At 35.3% G+C, this 21817-nt stretch overlaps 2 protein-coding genes across 2 annotated transcripts in view; both read right to left on the reverse strand.

Annotated features, from left to right (window-relative positions):
• LOC133329041 (RNA-binding protein Musashi homolog Rbp6-like) overlaps positions 1-21250 on the reverse strand; it is a 128435-nt gene extending 107185 nt beyond the window's left edge. The window contains exon 1 of the mRNA XM_061537539.1: positions 21127-21250. Coding sequence (XP_061393523.1) covers positions 21127-21209 — 83 coding nt within the window. The 5' untranslated portion in view covers positions 21210-21250. The remainder of the gene's footprint in view (positions 1-21126) is intronic.
• On the reverse strand, positions 1895-4108 carry LOC133329025 (P protein-like). Its single transcript, XM_061537523.1, has one exon. It carries the CDS (start codon positions 4106-4108, stop codon positions 1901-1903), a length of 2208 nt encoding a protein of 735 aa, XP_061393507.1. The 3' UTR covers positions 1895-1900.
• Positions 21251-21817: the final 567 nt, after the last annotated feature.

A 21817-nucleotide genomic window follows, 5' to 3' on the forward strand; every position in this document is an offset into this window, starting at 1 on the left:
CTTTGCAAACAGAAACAAAGAGGGGAGGAGAGTTTTTTATTCTTCAATATACCCCCGTGTTCGTTTTTATTTTGCTTCAAATAAATAGTTCGATATAGTTAACACCTAGACAGACCCATTGCGAAAAGAAGGGGTAGACGAGAAAAACACACATCGTTATTCATACATTAAGACCGTGGATTTGAATGAATTGTTGTTCTCCATCCCTCCGTCTTGTACTATTTATACAGTCTGTGTTAATTTATTAATTTATACACTGATTACCGACTGACAATAGCAATGGTGATGGCGATGATGATGATGATGTTAACGTTGTTCTCGTAGTCGATTGCAACCGACCATGATAACCCAGCAAACTTATTTTCGGTAAATAGTCTTGTTGTGTCCATCGATAATGAAAAAAGGTAGTATCTGACGTGCAGTATTTTATGGGATCATATGTAACTATATGCAAATCCATACGTGGAATGAGCTAATATTATTAAGGAACTGTATGTGTGTGTGTTGTTGGAAAATTGTTCTATATTGGTATTAAAAATTATAATAATACAAAAATACAAAATACTTGCATACATTTTTTGCAAATTCATACTTTAAGAGTACTAAGCCGATTGAAAAGTGATGACATTGAAATCGAGAATAGCACCCTTTTTGGCGTGTCGTATAAAAAATCACCTTAAAGTGTTTTACTGGGTATCACCATTGCAATTGTTGTTCATGGATTTACTGAGTAGTTGTGAAGTCAGTTAAGTCGAACTGAGTTAAGTTGCGACATATGACGACCTCTTGGCAATTGTTGCATTTTCTGTTCTCGCTTTTTTGCTTATTCAACAGCCACTGTTGTTGCCTACTATTTTCCATTTTATGGTAGCCAACCTCTCGATACAACCCTTTGTTTCCCCCCTCAATTGGTTTGTTTGCATCGTCACCAACAACGTATAGGTGATAGGGCATATCCGACATTCACACACACACACACACATATCAGTTGGGATGAGTAACTCATATATCAGTCACTTGGTTACTGTGCTCTACTGCCGATCTCCCGGCACCCTTGTTCCAGCGAGGCAAATCAAACCAGAAACAAAAACCTATTAAGAAGTCAACGTTGTTACAATTATGAATAATTCATCAACATCATCGCTATCAACACTTCAACATCATTACAATCGGCAACATCGTCCAAGTCGAATTGGGAACAGATCAACTTGGTGTTATCGCTGGTTCTCGTCACTGTCGTCGTCGTCACATCGCTGACAATTTTCTCTGGCATTTGAAAAGTTTGTCTCACTCGCCACTGTTGCTGTTTCAAACAATACTTGGAGGGTTGTTGCTGTTGTTTGTCGTTATTATCGAATAGCAAATGAATTCAATTGAAGGCAACAAAAAAGAAATATGCAAAGAGAATCTGAGCAGACGTCTGAATATGGTATAACATTTGACTCTGTTTAAATAGATACGTTAAGGATAGACGTGTTCACGAATGAAGATGTAGAAGTCAATTAGCAATATCTCTAAAATATATTGCGATGCAGCACTAGGTAGTGGTTAATAATCCGAAGGACAAATTGTTTTTACAAAATTTCTATTGGGAAAGCAAATGTGATAAAATTATTTCATCGAACTAAAAATTTGATTAAATCCAAAAAATAAAGAAAAGCTGTTTATTTTCTATGATAACGAATTATTATATATAACAATATAATTATAAAATAATTGATGTATATATAATTAACATTAGAAATAAAAAACCTACATATGTCTGGTTTTTGTGTTAATTAAGCAAACTTAACTTCGAACTTTGTGTTCCTTGATTGTTTGAAAATAAAGAAAAAAGTCTAGTGTCGGAATTCACATTCACAATTAAATTCTCATTGGAAATTTCGAAAAATCCCTGCATTTAATGCCATTGCCACAAACAATGGGCAAGGAACAAATAAATCGAAGCAACTATCAAAGTATTAATCATAATGGGAAAACCAAAGAAAAAGAATTCCAGAAATGAAATGCGATAGCCATGCTGTTCGGCAACACCAGATGACACCACATTGGCGGAGGCACCAATCAAGGTGCCATTGCCACCAAAGCAAGCTCCCAGGGCTAGAGCCCATACCAATGGTGTCAACGGCAGCTTCAACGCATCGTTCTGAGCTAAACTAATAACAATCTTAACCATCATTGTGGTTACCGGGATATTGGCCAGAATAGCCGAAGCAATGCCGGAAACCCAGAGAATTAGTAAAACGGCCACCAGTAATCGATAGGTGGGAGAAACGGTACTAATAATTTTAACACACAAATTACCCAAAACTTCGATGAGGCCCAATTCCGTCAGTGATTCCATCAGCGTAAAGAGGCAGGCGAAGAACAATAAAGTCGACCATTCGACACGGGAAAGTACAGTTTCGATATCTTCCTCATCGGCAAGTATCAGCAGAAGAATGGCACCCACCAATGCGCTCCAGCCCAAAGAAAGATGATGCAAATGAGGCACCGCATGCAAACAGAAGAGGAAGAGCACAAAGATAAATGCCACCGTGGATTTGATTAGCAGCACCTTGTTTCGTATCGAATATGTGTTCTTCATATAGACCAGCGTTGTTTGGAAATCGGTTGTCACAAATACCGCCTTAGCTTCCAAGTCTCTCAATTTATGTTTCAAATCTTTGGCTTTTTTGTGCAGAGTGTTCTGAACTATTTCCTCATCTGTTGTTGTGGGTGCAATGGCTTGGGCTGCCTTCTCCCACACTTGTATTTCATGTTTCAAGGCTTCAATTTCCACCGATTGTTTGTTCATAAAGTCCTTTATTTGCGGATACTTCAGCCGGAGATGGATAAAGGTCGATATCATCCCCAATGTCACAGCGGGCAGCATGTGCAGGCAAAAGTTACCAAAATTGACACCATGTGTGTTGATGTAGGCATTGGTCATAATTAGGATATTCGGAGGATCTCCAACTGGTGTAAGGGCAGCACCAATATTCGAGTATATCACCATGGACATAAGAACGGGCACCGGGTTCAAATTGCAAACTTCACAGAGCCGTATTGTCACTGGTGCCACCAACAGCATCATCGTAACATTATCCAAAAAGGCAGACAGCACCGCCGTAAAGAGGCATAGAACATAAATCAATCCAAATAGGTTACCCTTCGAAAGTTCATAAGCCAAAACGGCCAGATAATCAAATATACCCGACTCTGACAATATCGATACCAAAATCATCATTCCGAACAGTAGCATAAGAGTTTCGACATCAACCCAAGACATTATGGTGAGGATCGAGGGTCTAGCATTCAATGCAGCCAATATGCCAATTGCCAACGTCGAGGCCACCACCGCAGCAAAGGTGCGATTAACAAACTCCCAAATGATGAGAATATACAAAAAGAGCAGTACCAGGGAACCTAAGGGTATTCCAATCGATTTGTCCAAGGGACTTGTGTCAAACCATAATTTTAGGGTTAGTATCTCAGCAACATTTGTATCCATGACAATATATTTGTGGCCTTTGGTTGTGGATATATCACGTTGTAAAGTCATAACAAGAGATTTTTTTATTATCGGACGATATTGCAAATTTTGGTCGCTGCTTAAGAGGAAATAATAACTTTCGCTTATGACTTCTACCAAGTCACCTTCGACCAGCTCCAAATGTAACGAAACATGCGGTTCATTTCTGTTTGGTTTATGGGTGATGGCATCATTGCCTTCTCTAAAAGCTCCCATCAAATATATACCAATTAGCTGTTTGACCTCATCAGCTTCGGGAATTTCCAATCGTTTTGTTGTCTGCGGACGTATGCCCATCAATATTGGGTTAAAGGTTTTCTCTTTATGTGTCACAATTGCCGTTGCATAGATTAGCCAAATAACAAATAGTATGGCCACTTTTATCAAATGAATGCTGATCTTCTCACGACTTGGCTGTGAAGTTATGGAATCCATAGAAGGTTGCACTGGTAGCCGCTCTTTTCGTGATCCCTCATTTTCGCCTTCGTACTCCAATTGGGGTAAATCATCGAGAGAACCTTCAGCTTCATTGATTTTTGATGTTTTGCTTGGTCCAATACCAGAATTGGTATCAAATTGAATTTTCTTTGACATTTCTTTTACAATATAAAAACGTATTTGATTTTTATTTTAAATAATTTTTAAATATATATGTACATATTTTCTATAACAATTCACGGACGACTAGGTGTAAATATGTTTTGAATCGATTCTATATCATAGTACCAGCACAGTGTATAGAATGACGGGTAATTCGAAATATCTGATTATAGTTTATTCGATAAATATTGGCTTCAAGAGTGGTTAGTAAATTAAATAGGTCCAATTCGAAATTTGTGACCTGTGATGATCTGTTCTGATTATTCCCTAATTTTTATATGTGAGTATATATATATATATTTTATTCCAAAAATGCAATTTGAAGCCATTAAGGCCTATTTCATTTAAATTGCAAACTATACTACTCCATTTAGCAAGATTTCTTAATGATATTTCACAGTAGAGATGGTCCGTGTGACGAATTTTTAGAGAAGAAAATTTTAAAATTTGGTATGGATTTGAGTAAAGCATACGCAACTTCCTAATTGGATATTGGACATAGCAATTTTGTAAAAAACCTAATGGTTTTGGGTGTATTTCCGAAGTTTCTGACGTATGCATTATACGTCGGAAATGTTTGTCATTTACGTCACTGTTTTTAACGCTCATATTCACTATATCCGTTGTACACTGTGCAGTTTATATTTTATTATATAGAAGTATTTGACAAAAACATTAAATCTTTACAGAATTATTTACTTGGGTGATATAGCCAATTTTAATGTCCAAGTATCCTATATTCGCAGACGTAAAATTTCAAACCCAATTTCTATTAATGTTTTTTCCTTTACATACATATCTGATTAAATTTCGAATATTGCGAAAAGTATGAACAGTATATTTTTGCAGTTCCCTGAATTAGACTAAACTCTGCTATATTATATTACAATAATAATTAAGAATTTCTATTTTGCTCTACTTTTTTAATTTTATGGAAAAAAATGTCATAAATTTCACTTCTGAGGCAATCTAAATTTATCCGATCTTGCACCCAAAGTCAAATAAAATTAACATTTGCGCCACTTTCTTTACAGCGACCTCGTTGAGCTCTTGTCGTCGTTGTTGTTGTTAGTAATTCATAAAACCAAAAAAAAAATATTTTCGCTCCCGTTCACAGTTCAATTATCGTCACTACACCCTCTGCTGATGGTCTACGGCCTGCCCATCGTCAACGTCGTGCAACATCATTCATCGAATTCGAAATGAATGAAGAAACAAAAACACAAATGACAAAAGAAAATATTCAATTAGTATTTGTTTTAATCCATTCGAATGCAATTTCTACAGTCAGTGTTCTCTATGCGTTCGCCTGACTGATGCTTAGAATTAGATATCCAGCCAGGCAGCCAGACAGCCAAGGGTTGCAATTTGTTGCAATCAATTCTTAGCTGGCACTGTAGTTGTTGATTTTATTTCGTTGCTGTTGTCGTTGTCGTTGGCGTTCGTTGCAAAGCAAACATCCTCCTTCGAACAGCAAAGTCAACAGAAATTGCTTTCAGTAATGGCCTTGTCCTACACTTGCTTAAATGAGCAATCATCAGCACCGCAAATACTCGCGAATACACACACACACGCTAACGAATTGCCAAGCAAGCAATCCACCCACTCGCCATTCCCATCCATTCCAAACCCATGACCAACGAGCAATGACCGGCAACTGCTGTTTATGTTGATGATAATGTTGCCATTGCTGGTGCTGTTGCATGCACATGGGAAAGTTGCAAGCGAACAAAAAATAAAAACAACAAATATGATACTTGAACGTCTGAAAGTCTAAAACATGTCAAAGTCACTGCCGATTATAGCACCAACGAACCTCATTGGCGCGAAAATGTGCGAGAGAACGAAAACTGAAACAAAAACAAAAATTGCCCAACTTATCCAGCATCATGGCTGAGGACACGATGCACATGCTCCCCCTCCTGCCCTGCCCCGGAACAGATCTCCATTAGGCAGCGAAAGGCCGACACCGCCAACACGCTAATAAATAAATGAAAAATTTGCAAAGTTCCACATTCACGCCACTGACTTAAATTCTCAATGTGCGCCAGCATCAATTCTATGCTGCCATGTTTTTCGTTGCAACTGCTGCAAACTGGGTGATTGGGTGATGATGATTGCCGACCTTCCTTCCCAGATTTTTTCATTCACTTGCATTCAATTTGGGTCTGTTTGTTTTTCTATTTGGAAATTTGTGTGGCCATCAAGCGGTGGCAGCAACTCAACGGACACCGAAAATATTCTCTGTTGAAATGGAGATAAAATTCGTGCGAAAATTAAAAACCAATTATCAATACCAAAGGCATCCTTTCAACTTTTAACACCTTTTGCTGGGTAAACAAATCGATGGGATGGCCAATTACAGAAGTTTAATTCGTTTTGGAAAAATATCCTACGAGAACTATGGATAATTAATGGGAGGTTAAGGTCATGCTAAAGGTTCTTTGTCTGGCTATCATTGCGTTTTTATTGATCTCAATTACCGAAGTAAATTCGATGATTTTCCATAAGAAATGAAAACGAGATTCGAACAATTTGTAATAAAGCTTGGTTTTGTTAATTTACCTTCAGACAAGTTTTTGTTTTTATATAACCCCAACAAATTGGATACACGAAGTTTAATTTGATTTTTAGAGTCAAAAGCGAAGATCTGTGTATTATTTATAAGTCAAATAGGTTCATCTACCGACTCATGACTGAAAAGTTGTCATGGAGATACCAATTATGAGAGTTTATTTTCTCTCTCTCTCCTCCCTTTTTCTCTCTTCCGATTAAAATTAAAAGCAATTTAATACATTTCCGCCATATCTTAGAGTTTGGCAAGGAGCAATTTAATACTAAAACCCAATTCCTATGACACTCTACATTTCGCCTCGCCCGGCCAGAGCAATCATTACCTCTGGTACTATGCACACACAAAACATTGACGTTCATGTCGTCGTCGTTGTCGCTATCGTCCACTGTTTCTTTTTTAATTACTCTTACATTGACAACACCAGGTGAAAATCCTCAGGAGGTTGACACATCAATACGTTAAGCCACCAAATGACATGAGCATAAAGAAAAAAACGATATTCATTAGATAGGCTACCCCAGTAAACTAAACAAACTGACAGCCAGCCAGCCAGCCATCCCACAATAATAAAAGCGAATGGATGAATGAATGAATAAACTTTAAACTATCTACGTGCAGCAGTAACGGGGACAACACACAACTACTGTCGCCACATGCGGTGGCGGAGCAGGCGGCTGCAACGACTGATGTTGCAACTCAACGAAAAGAAACAAAGTCATTTAAGATTAGATACGAAACGGAGAGCATTGCAATGCAGTACAAGTGCACTTTGGTGGCACAAATGGCTTTATAGTCGCATTTTATGGCTGGTAATGAATGGCTAAGAAATTCAAGCCTTTGCCACCGTCACATTTATCCATTCCTTCGTTCGTTCATTCATTCTTTCATTCATGCGCAGACATTCACATAGTCACACTCACACGCATTTCATAACGACAGTCAGCCGCTTGGTTAGTTAGTCACCCAGTCAGTTAGTCAGTCACTTGGTTGGATTCCACACGCCCTAAGATCACTTGCTGTTATTTAAAGCGCAACAAAGAATTCGCAACAAAATAATGTCTGACAAGCACATCAATTGTCGAAGCTGGCTGTTTGTCTGACTGGCTGGTTGGTTGGTTGGCTAACTAGCAGTCCCACCACCACCACTCCCCAAAATGAAACCGGAACGAAATGTTGAAGCAAAACAAGAAACAATGAGAACAAAAACAAACCCAACAGAAACAATCACATAAACATGATGTATATGACATCAAAAACAATTTCATCGTCTTCATATCATTCAACAGCACCACTTGTGGCGAGGGCGATATGATCAGGGCTGTACGAACTTTCAACACGATAATATACATTTAAAACAAGTAACAATAAAGTGGTAAAGTTCGACCGGACCAGCATTTTTCAAATTACCTTGGCAATTAAACATTTTTGGTAGGAATACCCAGAGAGAACCCGAAATACCAATTTTCGGAATATTAGCCGGTAACGTTATGTGGGGAATATACCAAAATGTGGACCGACATATCTTATTTTAACAGCAAATATCCTAGAAGTAGTGACATGTACGTGAAAAATGTTCTTAAGTTATGCGAGCTGTATCGTGATTCCAACAGGCAGTCGGACATGGGTATATCAACTTCGAATTTATTCTGATTAAGGTTGCACGAAAACATGTGTATATAAGGCGACCAAATTTTGAATATGAACATAGATGACAAAAAGAAAACAATATATTTTTAATAAAAATAATAATATGTGTAGATTATTACTTATAAATACGAAGCGAACAACCTTGGGATCTTTATATAAGGAACATAGCAAGGAAGTAGACCAATGCCGGCTATGTTTTTCCAATGATATTTTCCAACGCATAGGCCACAAGGAATAGTAAAATTCAGTCACTTTAAATAAAAAAATAAAATGTGTTTTTTTATATTGGGGACCCCTAGAAACATAGAACCCAAAATATCAAATTACAGACAATTCGGTTGCAAAACTTGTCCACTTACCTTCAACAGTTAGAAATTAGAAATATGTGTAAATTATTTGAATCCACCTTTGAGTCCACCTACAATGTGTAATCTCTCTAAATCCATCCAAGGGGACGCGGTAATGTACGTTTCTTAATTTGAGGCTCAGTCGCAGTCAACATTTGCAAGAAATTATCTTCAAACATTAAATTATGTGGATCGTACTATCGATTCAATTTAATATTTCATGCATTATTCTGAATTATATGTGTTTATTTTTTGAACTTTCCCCATTGATCTTAAAAAATCAACTTTTATCAAAGACGATAAACCAACTGATTATACCAATCCTCATAAACAGCGGGTTAAAGTAACAGCCACAATTTGTCCCATTCATTTGAAATAAGTGAACGTTGAAACATAAACAAAAGATATAGAGCAAAATAGCAAAAAAAGAAGATTTTAAAACGCCGACAGCTTTCGTATCTCATTTTAATCATAAAGTTGCACACACACTCACGTGTATACATAACCGTGCACAGGCGGTTGACTGTGTTCATACCACCAGAAGAACTCAGAGAACAGCAGTAGATTTAATTGGTTGAGCAGTAAGTTCTACGTATAATGCGCCATGTTATGTCCATCATTGGAGTAACTGTGCCACAGTACCAACACCAGTCTGCCACTGCCTGGAGTACCTTTACTTCAACGCACATCGGCCATTGTGAATGTGGAGACAGACGTGTTCGTTGCACTTTTAGTTCAGTAGTCACAAAAGTCACAACACATCGTCATTGACTGTCCTAAAGTCACAAAGTTTCCAAGTCGCAGTAGGTTTCGTGTAGTTCCAGTTGCAGTTCCATTGCCTGATGTTACTATGGATGTTGCTGCTGCTCCCAATGTTGCTGTTGCAGCAACAACAGTGCGATACTTGCTGTTGACATTTGTCACATTGTGTCTTTTTTCTGTTTTGTTCAAGAAAACACTAAAAAACAAGCAGTAGGAAAAGAAGTAAAAAACACGAAGGAAGGCAAAAGTAAATGATGAGACACCTCATGTGCTGATTTTGTGGGAGTATCTTTGGGATTATGTAACCGTGTGAGAGTGTCAATGGGAATGTGAATTTGTGTTTAGACGAAGAAGAAAATGAAAATGGGCTAAAATAGTAACAGTTCCGAGTGCATGCATATGTCAGTCATCCACTCAGTCACTGCAATTGCCACCACTACTCGTAGCCGCACTGAATGTATTTAGTCAAGGGTCTCATGTTACGGAGCGAAACGTAAATGGAGCAGCAGCAGGCAAGCTAAGAAAATTTTGTATTTTGTTTTAGAAAAAGGAAATGGGAACGTAATATTTATGACACATGTATTTTAAAACGAAGGGAGAGGTCCGATCAAATTTGGGACTGATGGCGTTTTAATTTTATTTGACCCGTTGATAGGTACTGACATGCTGCTTCACTTATTTGAGGATACTTAAAGACAATAATGTCTGATGAAATCACGATACAGTTAGCAATATTTAACAAATAGGTATCTTCATATTATATTGTATTATGTCCCATGTATTGGTAATTTGTATATAACATATAACAGTACCGATCATATGTGTTTTAAAACGATTTCTCCTATAATATCCCTAAAGCTACTGTTATGTTGCTATCATTTCAGATTACAGATTGTCAGGCAAAATATTGCCCCATCTAAAAAAATTTAAATTTTTACGGAGTCCATGTGTGGAATTCAATTCTATCGGAACTAAAGGTGTGATTTGTTTTGGATTTTTTCACAGCTTAAATTTGTCATCCCATTTGCAACACCCCGGAAGTCGATTTAGATATGTCTGTAAATATCCCAATATTTGAAATTTTGTACAAAAAATATGTACCCACAAGTTCTGTGATTTCCACAGTACATGGCTACTACTCCTATGTTTTATACTGACAATTTGATATGTCATTCCTCAAATATGACGAACCTAAGGGAAAGCAACTTCTTCGCCAAAATGTCAATATAGGACCATGTTTTCGCAAATCCCCCATATTAATGAACCTCCCTTCATGATCATAGGCGGTTCTTTCAACCTAAGTGAGTGTAATTTGGCATTCCAGGTTTTTTGTGTGTAAAATAGGGGTGGAGTTCCTATTAAGATCCCACTACATTTTCGTATATCGAAGGTTCTAGCAGGATTTTCCAACCTGAACTTCTAGCAGTTCAATCACAATGACAGCATACATATAAAGATCCCAACAGATTTAAATATTTTTTGAATAGTTAAATATTAATAGCACACATAAGTTTTTACTAGTCAATTATAGAACAGTGAGGGTTTACTAGGCTGTAAGAGCTACAAAGGTAAGATTAATATGACTTTTGAAGTTTTAGTTCTGATGTCTTAGTTATGGAAAAACTTTGCTAATTTATTTATACGAGTAATATATTCGTTGTTGGCTATCGATATCCGTGTGATAAGACATAATTCGGCAAAGAAATAAGTTCACAGTAGTGGTTTAAAAGTAGTTTTCCTTTTAAATCCCCCCAAAAATATGAACAACACAAATGCATTTAGGCCTTCTATTAAAATTGCACTACATATATACAAATATATACATATATATGTATGAGGATTGGTTCTTGAATACATATTTATATATATTTGCCTAAATACGTATATAAACATTATAGTTATATGCATATGTGTGTTGTTGTTGTTTACGAACACTGTGTACCCACACACACACACACTCATATGAACATACTTATCGTAGAAAACATTTTGTAAGCGCGAAGAAGAATAACAACAAGCTTGCAAACATAAGCATAAGTCGGTCGTTTAGCCATCCGTTGTAGTTGTAGTTGCAAATCATTGTACCCAACCCAGTTGGCTCAGGCATTTCATTCCAGCTCAGCTTAGCCCGCTCGGTTGGCTTATTGTTGCACTGATACATACTATGTGGAATAGGAAGAAGAACTGGAACACAACAACACGAGAAGCAACATTTGTGTTTTTTACATAAGTAGTAGTTGTTGTAGATTTATTTGCTGCCGAGAATATTTGCTATGGAAAGCCCAGTAATTTTGTATTGGAGCAGCAGCACCAAAATATAACGCTTGCCATTCCACGACAGCAAAACTATGAATGAACGAATGTTTAAATGGGCTACCCAGTAGCAATTGAAAGCAGCAGTCCCATAACGGGTCTGCGTACTCCTCCCGGCATGTAAAATAACTGGCAATGTCATAAACATATCAGCCACCCGTACATTGCCGGTATGTAGTTGAATTGTGTGTGTGTGTGTGTCTCATTATAGATGTGAATGCGTGTGTGTGTGCTCAACAAAACACCCATGTTTGTGGCAAGAAGGCATAGCAAAACGTTGTTGACGCTCCAACAATAAACCTTGCAGAATGTAATGATGATGATGACGACAAACAAGGGGGTTTCCCCACCACCTTAAGCCCAAATTAAGGTTTGTTTTTATCACAGAACGAGAAGATAAATGTGTATTAGGGTGTATGATTATGTACTCACAATAATGTTTCAAATATAATAAATTAAGCGTTAGGCATTATCAATTGATATTAATTTTTACTTAAAACGTTTCAAAAATTTGCAACGGTTCCCCACTGGGGCAAATTGTTAGCCTACCCTAATAATCGGACATGTGGCCACACAGAACAGATAGTGGTGACAGAGATGCCAGTAATGAGACTTTGACTAGGCTTTTTTGTACTGGTTCCAGTTCATAAAGAGATGGTGCGCAACGTAGGAGAACAGATGATCCGACCGGCAATGACTGGCTCATCGTCTTGTAGTTTTAGTAATTTTTCACTTGACAAATTATGCAAGTTTATCCGAGTGTGTGTTCGTGTGCTGGTGAATAGTTCGTCTGTTGCTTGGTTTCAATTTGCAACATTCAGCAACAGTTGCAATCAAAGCATTGAACAAAAAAAGTTTTACACAAACATACAAACTAACGCCCTCTCCAAATGAAGGGAGGAGGTGTGGATGCAGTTACGTTCTGTGTCGTCTGTGCTGCTGAGGACTGTGGCAAACGGCGCTTATGTCGGCAGCATAACTACAAATATTGTTTAATGAATGTTGTTGTTTTTAGAGATTTATACAGACTATTACAAATTATGGTATATGTGGATATGTACATATGTATGTATATGTATGAAATTAGTAACGAACGTGACCTTAGAAAATCTGGCCAATTGAATTCGAAATGCAAACTGTAGTATGTTTGCATACACTATTTCAAAGCTCATTAATTTACGCTCATTTGTATGAAAGTAATAAAAACATATTTTATAAAATATAAATTTATAAAAAAAGCTATGTGACTCAATATAGAGCTCTATTCTGAGGTATAACATGCGATTTATGATTTTACTAAATTGTACTCATATGTATATCTAAGTTATAATACATTTATATTGTAATGGATTCAGTAAATCCAGCAGATTTAAATTGTCTATTCCATGGCATATATGTCAAATAAATCCTCATAGAGGGGGGTTAATACCGCTAATAGTTCTAATATGCATGCCGTTTTATCTAAAATATTTCTATCCCATCAAAACCGACCTCAATGTATTAATAATATGTCATATAAACATATTTGGGGTCTAACAACTTTATTTTCAATGAGGCACACTACATAGCCACTGCAGCCATACGACAGAATTTCCACTCATCCTTGTGTTAGTAAAAACCGTTATACGCACTTCATTGAAATTACAATTTAGATTTCTTTTCGTTTTCTTCTATTTTTCTACCTTTCTAAATATATTCCAACTTTTTAATAGTATTGTGAAGATAAACAATCAGATAATGGAATAAAAACTGGGTGGAAGGCAGAAAGACGGAATAATTTTACTTTGCAATGCATAGATTAAATCGTGTGGAAAGCTATTCCTGTCGCTATTCCAGTGCACAACTTTAAATTGTCTGCATCGCAAATGTCAGTGGCTCTACTCAGTGGCCCCGCGCTCTCTTCAGCTTCATGACGATCGCAAGCACATACACCTACAACAATATGAAGCACTGATTTTCTTACAGTTCTTGGGTTTCTAGAGAGGGGTCAACAAATGCAGTTGTTATGCCGCACAAAGGTAGTTAGGTCCGTAAGTAACTCATTTGCAACAACAAGAACAACTTTTCCATTCTCCTACAGAAGTGATGGTTGTTGTGGCCGCGGTTATACAGAAGTAAAAAATATATCCACAAATCATGGTGATTTTTCAATCAAATGGACTGGCTGACTGACTGAATTGTTGGATGGCTGGCTGGTTGGTTGGTTGGCAGGGTGTTTGCTTGGTTGACTGGTGGGCAAAGGAAACAGAAAAAACAAACCAACAACAACTAGTACTTTGTCAGCGATTGGGTGCCATCCGAGTCGAGATGAAGAACTTTGATATGTTGTTATTGTTGCCATTATTGTCGAGAGTTAGTATTGTTGGTTGTATGCAAATTCAATTGATAAATATCCGGTTGGAGGAACGTTCGCGGTGCATTGTGAAAAAAACAAAAAAACAAAATTAACAGTACAGAAGGTGGTAATTTCATCTGGAAAGTTTTCCATTGCGAATGTTGTGCAAGTGGCTTATATATAAAATAATGACAACTTTTTTACAAATCGCATTGTCAAATTTGCTGGGTAGTAATGGGATGAGATAGCGATTTTAGTTTTTTATAAAATTTAAAAATGGATCAAACAATTTTTGCATATGGACTTTTTTGGGAAATCAAATTGATGTTTAATTAATTTACTCTGTGTTGAATTAATGTGTTTCTTGTGTTTAACTATAACGTATGATTAATAAAAATTATGTGTGCAGAGGTACGTATTATTAATGTAACACGATTTATTAAGTATACGCTAAATAGCGAAATATCTTCGCCGAAAATTCTAAACATGTCTGAATTAATCATAAAAAAGTTATCAATGTACATGTTGCATTTAACCTAGTGAAATTGTTTACAAAAATCGATTCAGTTTTAAAGCGGTAGCCCCCTCAGATGATCAGCAAAAATGTATGAATGTGCTATATTTCCTCACATACTGCAAACATATACTGGTTTTCTTTCTCAAAGCCTTTCACAGTCGATTTTTTGGTTATTTTTATAAATATTTGTGGGTCTCAAGTTATACTAGGAAAGTCTAGACCAGCAGTGCCCAAAATAGGTTCCATGGGCTGTCGGTGTGTGTCAAATTGCTCACACATACAATTATAAAAGAGAAATATTTGAAAATAAAAAAACATATTTTTAAAATTGTCATTCATTTCTTTTTGTGTTCATACACTAACCGAAAAAATGTGTATATTTTTGGCAAACCTTAGTTCGCAACGAGTCGAAATATATGACCAATACTATGGCGGAAGGACGAAACGGAAACAAATATATCTTTATATGGGAAAACTGTCATCAAAAACAATGTTTGCATTGAATACATTTTTTTCCTTAAAATTTGAAAATAATATTTTTACAAAATTCCTCACAGTATACGACATAGGAACAGAACTTTTGAAAATTTTGTATTTCAAACAAATACAATCACAAAACTTTGAATGCACTAGTGTGGACAGCCCTGGTCTAGACCATTATTTATTTTTTGGTTGGCATTCCCAATGTTTGTTTTACAATACGATTTATTGCCACTTTAAATATATTCTTGTTTGCTGAAAATGGTTCATCAATAGCATTAATATCAATAGCATTTAAGTAAGAAATTCCACAATTAATCGCTCTAGTATAGTGCGCATATTATTTAAAAATATTCCCAACAATTCGGGGATTAATCAAAACACTTTTACCTTCATGTGTGTGCTAATTAGGAGGCCACCACTGTATATATGTAGCCTCTAAATATTAGGTTGGGGAAAAGGAAATCCATTATTTTCCCGGCAGATGGTTGTACTGATAGATTTCTCGTAATGTATTTATCAAACAATTTCAGATTTATGCTCGTTGTTTCTAGTTTGGTGCATTCAGTTGTGAGTTACAAGGTGTTAAAAATGGAAGTGAACAAAGAGAAAATTTGGTACATTTTACAGTTTTCTTTGACAAAGGCGAAAATGCAACCAAGCAGATATAATTGTGATTGGTGTTTATGGTTCCGATACTGTAACAGCCATATTTGGCCCAAATCGGACATTCTGAAGCATGTTAAATAAAGTCATATAGTTGATATGAAAATAATAGATTTATTTTACCCCAACCTAATATATTCTTGTCCGATTTCATGTAAATGTGCACAACTAAATAATAGAAAATATACTATACAACCTAATTCAGTATATCAAACATTTGTTATATTTATATACAAATATATATGTATATTTATATGTGCCAGAAACCTTTAAACAAAAATTTATCTCTCCTCCTTTTATTGAGATGTGTAATATTTTAGCTTCAATAATAAGCGATGTTCAGAAAAAAATATGTTCTAACTCTATTCCACATGAAATTTCGAAAATACAAAAAATGTAAATCATTGCAACCGATTTTGTAACGTTACATACATTTCATTTGTCCCTTTCCACTTAACTGTAGTAAAATGTTGAACTACAGATACTTTCCGATCAAATCAGCATCCAAACCTTCTAAAAGATGTTTGAAGTTGCATTCGCATTTAACACGGCTTATCTATGCCATTTAAAGTAAATCTTTTACGGACTCTTTGATTCATTGGTGGTTGTTATTGTTGCTACTGCTGCTCGTATTGTGGTTTTGTTCTAAATAGATACACATGGACAATTGCAATGAATGTCTTTTCAATTCATTTGAATCATGAACCATAAAAACAAAATTATGAATGTACTATTATCCACCGCACCCCTTCGCCACCGCCACTTTACATATCTGTCATAAACAACAGCAACAACATCAGTTCCTATGAATGAAGCAACAAATGAATGAATGGACGGACGGACGAACAAACGAACGAACGGACGAGTTAAAGTAGATGCAACAGCAACATTCTATATTTAAATGTAGGCAGCGTAGAAGAAAATAAATGCAGATTTTGTTTTACATTTGTGGTTGTTGTTGTCAAATGCAGTGTGGAACAAACAACAGCAGCAACAAAAATAGACAAAAAAGAACAGCATGTAATGCACTTAACTACATTTAAGTGAAATGTATGAATACAATTTAGTCTCATGTATGTATATATGCATATATATGGGACATATATGAGTCTGCATTAAACTACCAAATGGTTTGCCATAATGTGTATCTTATACCTGAAGATCGCATAATTGATTAATGATATATTTCAGGGAAAATCAAAAATTGGTTTGCCCCAAATTTATCTATTTGAGATGTATCCCCACCGCCGTGATCTTAGCTGCATCCATTTTCATCAGTGATTTATGTAAATTTCAATCAATTCAGTTCTGTTTTCCAACCAATCGTATAACAATGTTATAAGACGCATATAATTTGCACAAAAACTTATTTTGGTAATTTTGGCCCATTTTTCCATATTTACGACGTTTCTTTTTCAATTTCAATAACTAAATGTATATAAAAAAGTATATAATGCAATTAATAGCAATTAATAGCAATTCAGTTTAAAAAAAAAACTTTATCCGCCGCTCCTCCACCGCTAATTATGAATGCCACAAAACTAATTCTAGTACTAAATCCAAAAATCCCATGCGTGTGAAATCATTTGTCTTGTGACAGAATAAAAAGAAACCCCCAAAGAAAATGGCATGTCAACGTATGGAAGTTGAAGTTGGAAGACGAAGGCGACGCGATGAAAAATAGTTTTTGCATAAATCTTAAATTAATTCACAAAATGCATCTGATGACGTTAACAGATGCAGTAAGATGTGATAGCACATGTGTGTGTGTGTGAGCAATACATATACATATATATGGAGTAAAAATATGCGTACACGTTTGTTTATAAGAGTGCCTTCATAAATAACAATCCAAAGAACATTTTCTAATATGTCACAACAAAAATTGATTTCCATGGCAAAGTGTATTTGCGACAAATCTTAACGAGGACAATACAATAATATTGACATTCAAATTGTTTCTGCATTTACAGATGTCATTAAGTTTTAATGCGGCTGGGGAGATTTGTCTGGTTTCGTGGTTTATTACATAATTATATACACATATGCATTTTTAGATCTATGTACATTTAGTTGAAATACTCTAATATTCGACCGCACATACATCTTCATGTGTTGCAGGTTCATGAATACATTTATTTGGCCTGCGTTGCAGTAATCGTGTGTGTGTGTATGTGTTTATGTATGTGCGTATGCAACATTTTTGAATTGGAAGCTATGAATGTAAAGTGTAAATCCAAGCAACCCAACCACCTATTCAGTTGTCTTCACTGTGTCGTTGTTCTTGTTTGTCTTCCACAAAGCGAAGAAGCCCTCCATTCAAGAAAACCAAAATTATTAGATATACATCCCCCTTCTGTCCCATCGCTCTCTGACAAGTACTCAACTATTAGAATTTGTGCCTTTATGGTGATTTTTCTTAAAGTTTACTTTTCGTTATGGGTTTCCTCTCGGTGGCAACTGTTGCAATGCCATGTGAACGTGTGTTGTGCCAGTTGCAGCATTATGTAGCATGTAGCAGCAACTGCAAGCAATGTGTAATAGAAGAAGCTGTTTGCTGCAAGGCAGCAATTTGGTGTTTCCCTGTGAACATGTCTTGGCTGAATGACTGCAGCACTCATTGCGGTTAGTTTGCCTTGCCTGGCATTTTAGTTTGTCTGTCGATTTCTTTCACAGCTTGGACTTGGAATTTGAAATGGTGAGAAAAGTTGAGAAGTGTGTTATTAAAACTAAGAAGGAAAAAACTTTAAAATTGTTAGTTTGTTTGAGAGAAGAAGGTAACTAATATCACTACTCAAATTAAATGCTACCATGTGAATTCAATGTTAACCCACAGATTAGCAATGGACCATAAGTAGAGACTGGTATAAGAAAGATATGTGGAAATTGGGTAGATGCATGTCTTTCTGAAATTTTTATATTATATATATATATATTTCGGCTTATTGTAAATGCTTGAAAAGGGTTTTACGAAAGAAAATGCTTGAATTGTACCAGGTTATATACAGATTATATAAAAATGTATCCCTAATGGTGTTTTTTTAAATTTTCCTTTTCTACTGTTCCAGAGGGTAATTCAATTTAAGTTCATTTACTAGTCCATTGAACGTACTAAAATTGTAAATAGAGAATGTTAATCAATTTTTATTTTAATGTTATATGGTGACTAGTTTTCAGTTGCATATTTTCTCCCAATAGCGGATTTGCGATGATATTGTTTCGATCGTAATTTCAAAATATATATATCTGTTTTCCAACGATTATGAATGTTTCCAAAAGCCACATTAATCCCATATTATGAACAAAATTCACTTGTTTTCTTATAATGCCTATTATTATTGAGAATATACAATACTGCAACATTTGTTGATTATTTCCCGCAAATTTGTTAACCTACATCTTCTAATTAAAAAACACAACTACTTGCCAGATATTTCCAATAGACTAATGTAGCGCAACAGTACCGTCACCAAATCGAGCCATGTAAAAAGGAGATGAAGATGAATAGCCAAGTATTTTGAATAGTTTAAGGAAGTTTACTATAGCAGAAGACAACGAAAACGACCAAATCCGAAATGAAATTCGTGGCACACAGAAAACAGAACCGCAACAGCAGATGTAGAAATGGAGTTGAGTGAATAAGTGAATGAATGACGGACTGAGTGAGTGACGAACTGGCTGACTGAACGAGAAGCACCAACCGAAGCTGAAATACAAATGTGAGGCTATTAATATAATTCCTCACTTTGTTCTTTGCCAAAATATTTTTAGTCGCCAAAGCGTCAACAATTATCCAAAGTGCAACAACACCAAATGCGGGCTATGGAAATGGAAATGAAGCCACAACAATTCCTTGCATGCACCAACACACGCACACTCACACATATGCACGTCCTCGTCATCCATCGAATGAATGCCTGGGCCGAATACTTTTTTCGCACTTCGTTGGCAGATAACTGCAATAGATATTGGAGTTGATCCATCATTCTAATAAACTCAATTTTCAAATGAGGTTAGCAAAGTGAATGAAGTCGTATAAATCAAAGGCAAAGAAATCGATAAATATTATTTCGAAGAAGAAAAGTAGTTTTGTATTTGTGAAACTTAGCAAAATTAAATTGTGGAGAATTTCATTTAATTTATAGCATTTGCAAAAAAAAAAAATCTTTCAAAATATCTGAAGATCTGTTTATATTTTTCAAAGGTGAAAAGTCGAAGCCGTAAGTAAGTAACTAGAAAACATTTATGTATAGTAATACATTAAATATTTTAATAATACCAAACCCAATAAATATATTTTACAGAAAAAATTAATCTCTGTTTTTGTTAAAACAGATATACTGAAAAAAATTATCTGTTAAAAAATATTTTTTTTACAAAAACAAATTGTGTTAATTTGATACCTTTGGGTTATTTTTTTTTTATTCGTTTGCATTGTCATCTCTAATTATTTAGATTTTTCTGTTCTTAACTAATTGACTCTGAATGGGTTCACTCTTCGCGACAATAAACATTGGCGCATCACCCTTTAATTATCTATGCTGACAAAGTTGCAGATCCATCTGTTGGCTCATTTACAATTTATACACATGAATAAATTTCACAAACATGGCATTTAAACGCAAATATCGGTTCAGCATAAATGTGTTGGAATTTGCACTTTTATTTTAGAAAAACAAATTTACAAATTCAAATATTGTCCGATTTTCTAGAGAATTATTCATTTTCTACTAACAATATTGGCCTCATAGGAATTGAAATATGGCCTTAACTATTGAAATAGAATGGGACCAATTATGGTTCCTTTTGAATGTAGGCATAAGACTTAGTACCAACTTAGACTTAGACTACCAACAATATTTGTGAGACATTCAACAAATTATGGGAAAATTTGCTGGAACCAATTTTCTGAAATGTTACTTGAGGGCCAATATTCATTTGATGTAGCTATACTGGCTATATATTACTATACATTTTACACACTTGGCTTAAATTTAAAAAATCCAAAAATATTCTTTAAAAAATCCACGCCTCTTATAGTCCCTATGGTAGACCTTGAAAACATATTCTTTAATAAATCCATGCCTCTGATATCCCTGCATGAATTGAAACGCTGAATTTGGAGACAAAGAAAAGTTGACTTATTTAGAAAACAAATGACATTAAACTATTGCTCTCAACAGCTAAACATTTTCAAGGAAAAGAACAGATTGTGTGGAGAACATTTCCCTTAATGGGTTGGTAGTCTTGGGGAATAGTTAATTGTTCTTATATTGACCGATTCAAACTTAGTATTTATAAAACCCGATGATAGTCAGCATCTCCGATATAGAATTCAAAGGAAAATTACTAGTATAATTCAATACCTACCCTGGATCATTTGGCACCTCGGATGGCGATGCCAACTCCTGTTGAGCGGTTGTTGTTTGCTGTTGATCGATTTTCATGTCCATGCTGATGATGTTGCTCTTACTGACGATGGTGATGATGACGAGTAAAAAACCAAACAGAAATTCTCTTTAATCAATGGAAAGACGATGTGGTTGGAGAGTGTGCGTTTTGTTATTTAAAAAGTGGTTAGGAGGTGAGAACTTTAATTTCAATTTTCTTATTCTTAAAAAATGTATTTCTAAAGACCTTACTTTAAATATTTCAACTATTTTTTGCGCAATTTCACACAAAGGCAACACTTGATCACTTAACTAGATTTTATTAATTAATTTATTATATTAGTTTTATGGTTTGAGTTAACTTTATTTTGTACGATTCTAAAGCGGCACAATACACAGAAGCTTGGTTTTATTTCATTATTTTATTTTATTTTTTTCTTTGTTCGAATAAAAAACGTAGAAAAAGTGAAAATCTTTTAAAATAAAGTTTTTAACGATATTGCGGTATGTTTTAAAATATTTTTAATTTATTTTTTCTTTTATTGACACATTTGTTTGTGAGGACAATTAATTTTTTTTTTCAATAATTATTTTTTTTATCGAACAATTTTCAATTACTGGCTTACTGTTTGTTATTTAGGTTTTTTTGGAAATACAAAAAACGAACACAC

Source organism: Musca vetustissima, unplaced genomic scaffold (assembly GCF_032173495.1).
Source record: "Musca vetustissima isolate MV318-11 ecotype Yass unplaced genomic scaffold, APGP_CSIRO_Mvet_v1 utg31629, whole genome shotgun sequence".
In the NCBI taxonomy this organism is placed as follows: domain Eukaryota; kingdom Metazoa; phylum Arthropoda; class Insecta; order Diptera; family Muscidae; genus Musca; species Musca vetustissima.